At 42.6% G+C, this 12,811-nt stretch overlaps 2 protein-coding genes across 3 annotated transcripts in view; both read right to left on the bottom strand.

Moving 5' to 3' along the window:
- The window catches only part of mtch2 (mitochondrial carrier homolog 2), a 36,801-nt gene extending 32,330 nt beyond the window's left edge, over positions 1–4,471 (bottom strand). For both annotated transcript variants that reach the window (XM_061670589.1, XM_061670590.1), the window contains exon 1: positions 4,382–4,471. In XM_061670589.1, the coding sequence (XP_061526573.1) occupies positions 4,382–4,468 (87 nt within the window). In that variant the 5' untranslated portion in view covers positions 4,469–4,471. The remainder of the gene's footprint in view (positions 1–4,381) is intronic.
- A 3,942-nt stretch (positions 4,472–8,413) lies between these two features.
- Positions 8,414–12,281, bottom strand: LOC133416422 (hatching enzyme 1.2-like). The gene is made up of 9 exons (XM_061703294.1): positions 12,207–12,281; positions 11,272–11,275; positions 11,121–11,189; positions 10,882–11,037; positions 9,848–9,968; positions 9,583–9,761; positions 8,983–9,064; positions 8,571–8,695; positions 8,414–8,488 (listed from the first exon to the last, which is right to left on the bottom strand). Coding segments are annotated over exons 1-9 (807 nt in total). The 5' UTR covers positions 12,276–12,281; the 3' UTR covers positions 8,414–8,486.
- Positions 12,282–12,811: the final 530 nt, after the last annotated feature.

Here is a 12,811-nt window from a genome sequence, read left to right as displayed (position 1 = left end):
ACACCTGTTTGGAACATCCCACAGGTGAACAGGCGAATTGGGAACAGGTGGGTGCCATGATTGGGTATAAAAGGAGCTTCCCTGAATTGCTCAGTCATTCACAAGCAAAGATGGGGCGAGGTTCACCTCTTTCTGAACAAGTGCGTGAGAAAAAGGTCAAACAGTTTCAAGACAATGCTCCTCAACGTACAATTGCAAGGAATTTAGGGATTTCATCATCTACGGTTCATATCATCATCAAAAGGTTCAGAGAATCTGGAGAAATCACTGCATGTAAGCGGCAAGGCCGAAAACCAACATTGAATGCCCGTGACCTTCGAGCCCTCAGGCGGCACTGCATCAAAAACTGACATCAATGTGTAAAGGATAATACCACATGGGTTCAGGAACACTTCAGAAAACCAATGTCAGTAAATACAGTCCGACGCGACATCCATAAGTGCAACTTGTAACTCTACTATGCAAAGCAAGAGCCATTTATCAAAAACACCCAGAAACCCGGCTTCTCTGGGCCCGAGCTCATCTAAGATGGACTGATGCAAAGTGGAAAAGTGTTCTGTGGTCCAACGAGTCCACATTTCAAACTGTTTTTGGAAATTGTGGACGTCGTGTCCTCCGGACCAAAGAGGAAAAGAACCATACAGACTGGTACATACAGGTTTTGGAGAAACATATGTTGCCATCCAAGCAACGTCTTTTTCATGGACGCCCCTGCTTATTTCCGCAAGACAATGCCAAACCACATTCTGCACGTGTTACAACAGCATGGCTTCGTATAAAAGAGTGCGGGTACTCGACTGGCCTGCCTGCAGTCCAGACCTGTCTCCCATTGAAAATGTGTGGCGCATTATGAAGCGTAAAATATGACAATGGAGACCCCGGACTGTTGAACAGCTGAAGCTGTACATCAAGCAAGAATGAGAAATAACTCCACCTACAAAGCTTCAACAATTAGTGTCCTCAGTTCCCAAACGTTTATTGAATGTTGTTAAAAGAAAAGGTGATGTAACACAGTGGTAAATATGACCCTGTCCCAGCTTTTTGGGAATGTGTTGCAGCCATAAAATTCTAAGTCAATGTTTATTTGCTAAAAACAATAGAGTTTATCAGTTTGAACATTAAATATCTTGTCTTTGTAGTGTATTCAATTAAATATAGGTTGAACATGATTTGCAAATCATTTGACACAACGTCCCAACTTCATTGAAATTGGAGTTGCAAAAATTTTATTTACAATTAGGGATGCCCCGATCCAACTTTCTCATTTCCGATCTGATACTGCAGCCTTGAGTTTTGGCAGATACCGATATCGGGCCAATCCGATAATCACAAACACTTATTTTCTAGTATGGCATGTTAGACAAGGCTTAATCAAATTATATTACTCAAACAGAGAACAATAAGCAGCAACAGTATTTATGAGGAAAAACTGCCCCTTTTACTATTAACCAACAGGTTACATGAAGTAACTTGAAACAAGCATGCACTACAATTTAATTTAAAAAAAATTACATAAGAACATCCTGAAAAACAACTTCTATAAAACCATCCATCCATTTTCCTGTTTTGGGGATGTGGAAGGAAACCGGAGTGCCCGGAGAAAACCCACCCAGGCACGGGGAGATCATGCAAACTCCACACAAGCGAGGCCGGGATTTGAACCCCGGTCCCCAGAACTGTGAGGCAGATGTGCTCATGAGTCATGCACGTGCCGGCAGCATGTATGTTACTTATTAAATTGTTGTATCTCTTTAAGACAACAAATGGTTAATGTCGGCGTAGCCACGCCAAAACAACTGTCCACGGATGTGTTCGCTCGACAGAAGTTAAGCCTATGCACATTCAGCCAAATCAATGATGGGACCAGCAGCCGCCAGATTTATAAATGACGACTGAAGTAAAAAAACTCAACAAAGGTGTAAAAACATTAGAATCACACATAAGATAAAAAGGGAAACTGGTAAAGCTAGTGTTAGATAGAACTTAGTCCAGGGAAAGTTGTCTTTTTCTGTTCAGGAGAAAATAAATTAAAAAATAATCTGAAAGTGGCAAGTTACACTGTCCTGACCAAAGATTAATTGGTCTGTTGGCCAATTTGCTGCACATTTCTTTTGACAATTTTTTTTTATTGTCTCGCTCACGCGATATTCACCAGCGAGCACGCTCGTTTTTTTTTTTGTCCGACTGAAAAAAGAGCAAAAAAACAAACAAGATACAGTGCCTACATACAGTATATGCAATATATTGCCAAAAGTATTCGCTCACCTGCCTTGACTCACATATGAAAATACATCCCATTCCTAATCCATAGGGATCAGTATGACGGTCCGCCCTTTGCAGCTGTAAAAGCTTCAACTGAAAGCTGTTGTTTTTGTTCGTCTAAATGTAAACATGAGTAGCGCGCCGTTGCCTTCATGGTAACAACGACCTTCCCAACATGGTGGCCACGTAGGCACGACGATCAGCCAGGCTGGCTTATCTAGTGTTAATAGAAGCCCAATAGAAGACGTTGTGTGAGGTCACGTGACTTTGTTTCGTTTGATTGGTGAATTAAACTTTAACATCACCAGTGCTTAAATTTGATTGGTGTGCCCAATACTCAGTGCACAATGAGGAAGTCGTAGTCTCGCACACGAAATAGTTGATAAGAGTACCAAGCGACATTTAGATCATTGTAACAGAGTAAAAGTACCGTTACTTCTTAACAGCAGAACCGGCGGAAGTGTTTTTTTTCTGGTCTTGTCAAGTCCTGTACTTATCCAAAGCAGGTCCCGAGCGCACAGGCGGAACCTCAGTCTGATGCGCTCGCATATTAGCGCGCCGCAGAGTAATATTCATAAATGACATCTGTGTGTGGAGGATGGATGTGTGGAATGGGTCTAGCTGCCAGCGTTCAAGGAGTACAAAACAGCTTATGACCCCCCCTCAGGTAAAACTCATCAGATCTATACGATTCACGTAAATGGCCTATTTTGTCACATAAATGGCCTATTTTGAGTTCAAAACTGCGAATTTCACCAAAAGGCGACTGATTTGCATGCATGTCTATAGGGTTGAGGTCAGGATTGCGCAGGCCAGTCAAGTTCATCCATACCAAATTCTCTCAACCGTGTCTTTATAGACCTTGACCCTAGTGAGGGTAAGCGGTATAGAAAATGGATGGATGGAAATAGTTTGGGGATTATCCCTTCCTGTTCCAACATGCCTGTGCACTGGTGCACAAAGCAAGGTCCATAAATACACGGTTGAGAGAATTTGGTATCGATGACCTTGACTGGCCTGCGCAGTCCTTCCCTCAACGCGATTGAAGACCTTTGCGTTGATTTCGAGTGGACAGTGAACCAGGCCTTTTTGTCCAACATCAATCAGTGTGTGACTTTAAAAATATGCTCCTGAAAGAATGGGGGGAAATTCCCATGAACTCACTCCTAAACAAAAGCCTTCCCACAAGAGTTTAAGCTGTTTAAGCAAAGGGTAGATATATATAGATTTAGAATGAGACATCACTTAAAAACCATATGCGAGTGAAGGCAGGTGAGAGAATACTTTTAGCAATATACATTTTACATATCTTGTCAATTATAACAAATAAAACAAAAAAATAAAGTGCGGGTGTGAGATAGGAAGCGGTAGGAAAAAGACGACAGATTAAACAGAACAACAAATGTCTAATTTTGGATTACGTAACTCAGTAATATTTGTGCTTTTTTTAGCGTTATGAGGGGATTAAGGTTATTTAATTGGTTCGATGTGGGGGACTGATATAGTTTATCCTCTTTTGACATTTTGGTTTAGCTTAGCTTGCTACATTTCTCTGGTGGGTAGCCTCAGTGAAGTGAAGCATCGTACATTTTATCACAACGTTGAGCTTTTCCCATTACTTTTCTTGTCTTACCCCGTAACGCGGTTGACAACTGCTCGCAACGAAAAACTATTGACATGAACCGATGTATTGAACGGAGATGCATTGCGGTTCAATAAAAGATGAATGTACATTCAAAATCAGACTGTTAACATAGCTCATCTCCACCCAACTTCTCAGTCGAGAGATAAGAGAAGGTCAAAAGGGACATTTCACGGACTGTGAAGATTAGTCACCGCCGTACAGGCATCAACATTTGTGTCGGTCTTGTGTTAAATGTACTGTGTACTTAATCATGACGTATGTAATATTATACACTCTTGATTTTCTCAATGACAGGGGAAAGTGTATTAAAATACATTATTTTTCTTTGTTAAAACAGTTCTCAAAGCTCATAAGGTCAGCTATTGAGTTTAAACAAACGAGCTAATAAATATTGATTATCCCAGATAAGCAATTGGCATATGAATACAACAACTTCTCAGAAGCTGCCATGTGACCCAAAGCCAGCCCTCTTACCTGAACCAACACTTTAATGTACATCAAAGGATGGGATAAGACAGTAAGCCCGGATCCCAATATTACTTGGCCACACGTGTCCGCCATTTTTAGAGCTATAGCGTCACCGGAAGGTCTTCTTTCACTTTCTTTACAGAGTACTCGATCACATTATACCCAGAATGAGTACCGCCATCTAGCGTTGGATTCTGTGATGACAAACGCCAATGAGCATGACACGCGTGGAAGAAAGCTGTCGGTATTGATTCATTCGACTTTATTTTTCATTCCATCCATCCATTTTCTGAGCCGCTTATCCTCACTAGGGTCGCGGGCGTGCTGGAGCCTATCCCAGCTGTCATCGGGCAGGACGCGGGGTGCACCCTGAACTGGTTGCCAGCCAATCACAGGGCACATAGAAACAAACAACCATTCGCACTCACAGTCATGACAACGGGCAATTTAGAGTCTCCAATTAATGCTTATTTTTCATTCATTCCTCAAAAGTGACAGATTATTTTGTTGTATGTTTTTTTTTGATCGAAAACAAAAAATGCCTGATATTTTGCATGTCAAAAATTTATTGATTGAAGTTTATTTCAAAGATACAGTACAAAACAAGAAAAGAAAAGAAAAATAAAATCTACAATATAAATGTCCCATACTGAAACACCATGTACTGGTAGTCTGAAAAGGAGAAGTTAAACGTATTTAGATTCTACTCCTTCACCATTACATCTTCTTCTTTTCCTTTCGGCTTGTCCCGTTAGGGGTCGCCACAGCGCGTCATCCTTTTCCATGTAAGCCTATCTCCTGCATCCTCCTCTCGAACACCAACTGCCATCATGTCTTCCCTCACGACATCCATCAACCTTCTCTTTGGTCTTCCTCTAGCTCTCTTGCCTGGCAGTTCCATCCTCATCATCCTTCTTCCAATATACTCACTATTTCTCCTCTGGACGTGTCCAAACCATTGAAGTCTGCTCTCTCTAACTTTGTCTCCAAAACATCGAACCTTGGCTGTCCCTCTGATGAGCTCATTTCTAATTTTATCCAACCTGGTCTCCTCAACATCTTCATTTCCGCCACCTCCAGCTCTGCTTCCTGTTGTCTCTTCAGTGCCACTGTCTCTAATCCATACATCATGGCTGGCCTCACTACTGTTTTATAAACTTTGCCCTTCATCCGAGCAGAGACTCTTCTGTCACGTAACACACCTGACACCTTCCTCCACCCGTTCCAACCTGCTTGGATCCGTCATGGTCCAAACATCATGGTCCATGGGGATTCCAGTCTAACCTCATCTGTCAGCCTATCCATCACCACTGCAAAAAGGAAGGGGCTCAGGGCTGATCCCTGATGCAGTCCCACGTCCACCTTAAATTCCTCTGTCACACCTACAGCACACCTCACCGCTGTTCTGATGCCCTTGTACATGTCCTGTATTATTCTAACATAGTTCTCTGCCACTCCAGACGTCCGCATGCAGTACCACAGTTCCTCTCTGGGTACTCTGTCATAGATCTACTAGATCTACAAAGACACAATGTAGCTCCTTCTGACCTTCTCTGTACTTTTCCATCAACATCCTCAAGGCAAATAATGCATCTGTGGTACTCTTTCTAGGCATGAAACCATACTGTTGCTCGCAAATCCTCACTTCTGTCCTGAGTCTAGCCTCCACTACTCTTTCCCATAACTTCATTGTGTGGCTCATCAACTTTATTCCTCTATAGTTGCCACAGCTCTGCACATCACCTTTGTTCTTAAAAATGGGCACCAGTACACTTTTCCTCCATTCCTCAGGCATCTTCTCACGCACTAGAATTCTATTGAACAAGCTGGTCAAAAACTCCACAGCCACCTATCCTAGATGCTTCCATACCTCCACAGGAATGTCATCAGGACCAACTGCCTTTCCATTTTTCATTCTCTTTCATGCCTTTCTAACTTCCCCCTTACTAATCATTGCCACTTCCTGGTCCACCACACTTGCCTCTTCTACTCTCCCTTCTCTATCATTTTCCTCATTCATCAACTCCTCAAAGTATTCTTTCCATCTAGCAAGCACACTGCTGGCACCAGTCAACATATTTCCATCTCTATCCTTAATCACCCTAACCTGCTGCACATCCTTCCCATCTCTATCCCTCTGTCTGGCCAGCCTGTATAGATCATTATCTCCTCTCCTTCTTTAGTGTCCAACCTGCCATACATGTCATCATATGCCTCTTGTTTTGCCTTTGCCACCTCTACCTTTGCCCTGTGTCGCATCTCAATGTATTTCTTTCACCTCTCCTCGGTCCTCTCAGTGTCCCAATTCTTCTTAGCTAACCTTTTTCCTTGTATGATTTCCTGTACTGTGAGGTTCCACCACCAAGTCTCCTTCTCTCCTTTCTCTTCCCATCTACACCATGGTAAAATAATTTAAACCCTGCCCCTAAACTTCTAGCCTTACTGCCTTTCCACCTGGTCTCCTGGACACACAATATATCAACCTTTCTCCTAATCATCATGTCAACCAACTCCCGAGATTTTCCTGTCATAGTCCCAACATTCAAAGTCCCCACATTCAGTTCTAGGCTCTGTGTTTTCCTCTTCTCTTTCTGCCGAAGAACCCGCTTTCCACCTCCTCCTCTTCTTTGACTTCGACCCACAGTAGCTGAATTTCCAACGGCGCCCCGCAGGTTGACGGCGCCGGTGGCAGACGTTGTTAACCCGGGCCACGACCGATCCGGTTTGGAATTCTTTGGATGAACGCTCATATTTGTTTGGCAAGGTTTTAAGCCAGATGCCCTTCCTGACGCAACCCTCTGCATTTATCCGGGCTTGGGACCGGCCTACAGTTTGCACTGACTTGTGCCCCCCGTAGGGCTGCATTTCCTTCACCATTACATAACATGCATTATTCATAAGTGTGGTGAAGTGCCAAATACATACATACATACATACAGTACATGCATACATACATGCATGCATAGATGCATTTACTTCCCAATGTACACAATTGTTCATATACATATTGTACATCTATTCTCCCACCTGTTGACAGTTTGTGGAAAAGTGCATGAGGAGAGACTAAAATCTCTGCCCTTCAAAAACAAAACCATACTGTATTTATTGCCGTTAATGTTGTTGCAAACGCATATGGACAAGCGGCAAGACAGGGGAGATATACCAGAGCACCTTAAACAGCGCAGGTCTCATGGAAGTTAATGCACATGATTTGCTTTCGCGGGCCACATAATGTGGCTGACCAGACAGGATCTGGCCCCCCGGGCCTTGGGTTTGACACCTGTGTCTAATAGTATCACTTTTCACTTATGAGTGTTCTGAATTCAAATGAGACAAACAAACTCTTTTATTTGTTCTTCAGGAATGGAGCACAACTTCAGGAAGATTGCCACCCTCAACCAGGGCACTTCATATGACTACAACTCTGTCATGCAGTACCACAAGTATGAACTACTATTGGTTTGTCCTGCAAAAGGGCACTGCTAGGGATTTGGGGCCCTGTACGGTTGCTCAATTATCCATCCATTCTCCATTCTGAAAGGGGGATTTATACCAGGGGATGTTGTCAATCCTTGTGAATTGTTGGCGTGTGAAGCCCCTTGAGACTCTTGTGATAAAGGACTATATAAATAAACTTGACTTTGACTGTTGTTTGCTCATATTAGGGTCACAGGTGGAGCCTATTCCAGTTGACTTTGGGCGAGAAGTGAACTCTGGACTGCTCACCACCCAATCGCAAGGCACATATAGACAAACAACCATTCACACTCACGTTCACACCCACAATTATACATTTCACCTAACATGCATACAAGTACCTGGCAAAAACTCACGAAAGCACAGGGAAAACATATAAGTAAGGCTGGACAAATATCAATTAGTTGATATGAAACGCTATGATAAAACTTGATCATTCTTGATTGGAAAAAAAAAAAAGACACAATGCCACAAAATTCACTGACACACAATCTCTTGTTCATGTAAATTTATTGCTAAATCACTGTGTTTGCTGTTGAGTCCACAACTGCAGTTCTGACACCCAGTTGCTCCTCAAGACTGGGGGAAATATCTATCCCGTGAACCCTCAGTCATCACTTTGAGAAAAGGCTTCCTCTGAAACAGTGAACATCACAGAAAGATTACAGTTTATATTATTATTATATTGTTGATATTGTCAGCTAAGGTGGACACTCACAACACTTGTAGAGTGTGTTGAGCCTGGCGATGTCAGTGCGGCTCATCTCCTTAGCATTGCCAAAGGATACATTAGAGTTAGGGATGGGAAGCATGGTGGGCTGATTGTTCCTGGAGAAAGCATACCTGTAACATGACACAAAGTACTTTGTTAAAACCAAAATATGGCCCCATTGCACACATACAGCAGGATCAAGGAAGAGATGTGAGTGCTGCAGGACCAGGAGCACTGTGAGGGGGGCAAAAATCTGGTTCCCTGACTGACATGAGCTGTAGAAAATTGTATTTTCAATTTGCGCCATTGATGTGTTTGGGTCCAAGATGATTTTTTAAATTGATTATAGTTTTTTTTCTACAGGGCCCCAAATCCCTAGCAGTGCCCTTTTGCAGGACAAACCAATAGTAGTTCATACTTGTGGTACTGCATGACAGAGTTGTAGTCATATGAAGTGCCCTGGTTGAGGGTGGCAATCTTCCTGAAGTTGTGCTCCATTCCTGAAGAACAAATAAAAGAGTTTGTTTGTCTCATTTGAATTCAGAACACTCATAAGTGAAAAGTGATACTATTAGACACAGGTGTCAAACCCAAGGCCCGGGGGGCCAGATCCTGTCTGGTCAGCCACATTATGTGGCCCGCGAAAGCAAATCATGTGCATTAACTTCCATGAGACTTGCTAAATTCTGTACCAGAATTTCAAATTGTCATCTGTAACAAATATTGTTAAAATGCTGCACACATTTTTTGTTACCAATCCTTTTTTTTAACAGTACAGTAACTGAACAACCTTCTTGACTTCTGATTTCAAATTGTCTATCCATCAATTTGTTCTGTAAATGCAATAATATGAGGCCATTAACCATTTACATGGTTTCACAGTCATAATGGCCCTCTGAGGGAAATCGTTTACCATAACGTGGCCCGTGACAAAAATTGGTTTGACACCCTGCTGCTTATATTGACAATTAGTCAATATTATTTAACATTCGATTATATAACATTTCGACTCCATTACCATATTGAACATTCTGCAGCAGAACCCTGATATGGTTGTCTCTGTCATTGCGTGTCTGTTCGTGATTGAATCCAAGCGCATGGAGCAGCTCGTGCTGGACAGTGCCATGATAAAGGCATCCTTGGCGAGCCAGAGAAACCACCTGCTTACCACCAACACGGCCGACATAGGAGTAGCATCTGAAGAGAATCAGGGTGATGTTGAAGAGAACTAAGAACTATGAAATGCTTTTCAAAGAAATTATTCATTGCTGTCGTTTTTATACCCCCCCTGGGACTCGATGCTCAGCCAGTCACGGTCGCTGCTTCTGGTGGGCCTAAAGCGGATGCAGGAAAATGAAGAGAAGGACTCCAGTCCGCGGGTGATAATGGACTTCTCACGGCTAGCTACCAGCATGATGAAGCAGCAGTTAGTATTTTTTTCATAGCAGAACAATAAATGTTATTGGGGAATTAGCATTATCATCATGGTATTCTGAGCTGTTAGTGTGGCTTTGTGTTGTGTTGTAGACTAATGCCTGTCTTTTAGATGGACATTTTCTAAACATTTAAACACTTTGTCAACGGTAAGGAGATGACCACCTCTTGTAGGACTTCTCGGACCAGTTACACCCAAACATTTTCTGCTCAATTGATCCACACCAAGAGAGGAAGCAAACTATCCATCCATCCATTCATTTTCTGAGCCACTTCTCCTCACTAGGGTTGCGGGGATGCTGGAGCCTATCCCAGCCATCATCGGGCAGGAGGCGGGGTACACCCTGAACTGGTTGCCAGCCAATCGCAGGGCACAAACAAACAAACAACCATTCGCACTCACATTCACACCTACGGGCAATTTAGAGTTGTCAATTAACCTACCATGCATGTTTTTGGGATGTGGGAGGAAACCGGAATGCCTGGAGAAAACCCACGCAGGCACGGGGAGAACATGCAAACTCCACACAGGCGGGGCCGGGGATTAAACCCCGGTCCTCAGAACTGTGAGGCAGACGCTCTTACCAGTCATTCACCGTGCCACAGAACCAAACTAATCCTATTAAAACAAACTAAAAGGCTCTCGTGTTGTCTATGTCTAGTGATGTTCCCATGTTTCGTTTACATGCATATCATGTTAACTGCTGCATTTAACTCAACAATGCAAGCTAGTTACTCAATGGCAAATTAGCCATAAACAATGATGGGCTGTATCAGCCCATACTTCCTCCTGCAATCCAGTAAATGCTAAATCATGCAATGCTGGCACACACGATGATAATAAATACAATACAATACAGTCAATAGAGAAGAATCCACTTACAGAAGTGATTGGTGATGTAATAAGGAACGTAGACCTTTCTATCACTCGACTTGACCCATGTGCAACTACGACTGGTGCATGGGTCAGCATTTCTCTCTGCATCATTGTCAATGGCAATGTCTCCTTCAGTCAGTAATGGCTCATCAGCTGAACGGACTGAAATACATCATACACCCTGTTTAAAGCCTGCTCATTCTTTGTTGAACCTTTACTCAGAGAATGTACTGGCTGACACGCACTCCGATTACTGTTGGCTCTCTCCAGAATTTCAGACACAGAAAGGTGACTCAGATCTTCTGCAACATCATCTGTTTGTGACACAAATATAATTTCACTTGGAACAGGTGTTAGTGTCTTGTGCAAGTCAAGGGAATTACATTTGATACATACCTGCCTGCTTGTGTAGCACAGCAATATAGAGAGAACGGGAGGGAAAATCATAAATTAGAAATTATGATGAACAAATAAAATCGACTAAATCCTAAAGAGTAAATTATAAAGACATGCCACTTATCTGAAGGTAATTCTAAATGACACTGCATCTACTATGTCACAATTTAAAATTTAAAATCAGCATAGATTTCATTCTTGAGTGACAAATTGATTTTTGTTTTGTTTTACAATGGCAGTGTACTGGGTTTTGGAGCTCATAGTTGACTTTTATAGAGGAGGGAACTATATTTGATAACTTACTAACTCAAATTAAGCATCACACTCATAAAAAGTCAGAGGTAATTAGTGATTTAACAAAGCCAATCAGAGGCCTAAGGGCTTTAGAATAATGAAAAACAATTTCCTGCTGAAGCGGCACGGTGACCGACTGGTTAGCAGATCTGCCTCACAGTTCTGAGGACCGGGGTTCAAATCACCTGTGTGGAGTTTGTATGTTGTTGCATGTGGGAGGAAACCGCAGTACCCAGAGAAAACCCATGCAGACACAGGCATGGGTTTTTTCCGGGTACTCCGGTTTCCTCCCACATCCCAAAAACATGCAGGGTAGGTTAATTGAAGAATCTAAATTGTCCGTAGTTGTGAATGCGAGTGCGAATGGTTGTTTGTTTATATGTGCCCTGTGATTAGCTGGCGACTGGTTCAGGGTGTACCCCGCCTCTCGCCCAGAGTCAGCTGAGATAAGCTCCAGCCCACCTGCGACCCTAGTGAGGATAAGTGGAACGGAAGATGAATGAATGAATGAATTTCCTGCTGATATAGCAATCCTAGTGTTCCAGTCCCAGTGTGATAACTACCATTGCAACAGTGGAATTATGATTGATTATACAGTCGAAAAACGATTCTAGTTTGTGACAGTTGCTAATTTTAGTTACCTCGTTGTCAGCCCAACAGTAGGCAGACAGCAGTAATACAGCCAGAGCTGAGAACTTGAAAAAAGCCATTCTAGCAGACCTGCAGGACACATACTGATAAGTACCATAAAGGAAAGAGACTACATAAGGACAGTGACTGATGATGGAGCACTACATAAGCAACAAAAATGCATGAGCTCACCTTGGATCCTCCGTGTGGACTTGACAGTAGAGGTTTTGGTTGGGGTTTTTATATGCTTTTACGTCTGGAAAACAAATATGGATTATCAGAGTTGACAGCAAAACCCACAGACTTATCAGTAACATATGGTTGAAGCACACACATTGCAAATGTCCGTGGGAACTGCACATTTGTGGGAAAGTGAATGGTCAGCACGAGGGTGTATTTCAAATGCTGTTTTTTTTAGGAGTTGGTACTTTTTAGGCAGATCTTTTAAATGCCTTTCAAGTGCGCTTTATGGTCGTGAAAATACGGTACTTCGACTTTTGCACATTGGTTGAGTTGCATCAGACAGACATCCTTTGACAGGGGAATATGCATATTGCAGGTCACGGACACGAGTCCAGAACATAGAATAAATTTTAGTTCATTAACATACACAGAG

The sequence above is a fragment of the Phycodurus eques genome, chromosome 2 (assembly GCF_024500275.1).
Source record: "Phycodurus eques isolate BA_2022a chromosome 2, UOR_Pequ_1.1, whole genome shotgun sequence".
NCBI classification, from domain to species: domain Eukaryota; kingdom Metazoa; phylum Chordata; class Actinopteri; order Syngnathiformes; family Syngnathidae; genus Phycodurus; species Phycodurus eques.
The sequence above is the reverse complement of the archived record's forward strand: the minus strand, read 5'-3'. Positions and strand labels throughout refer to the sequence as shown.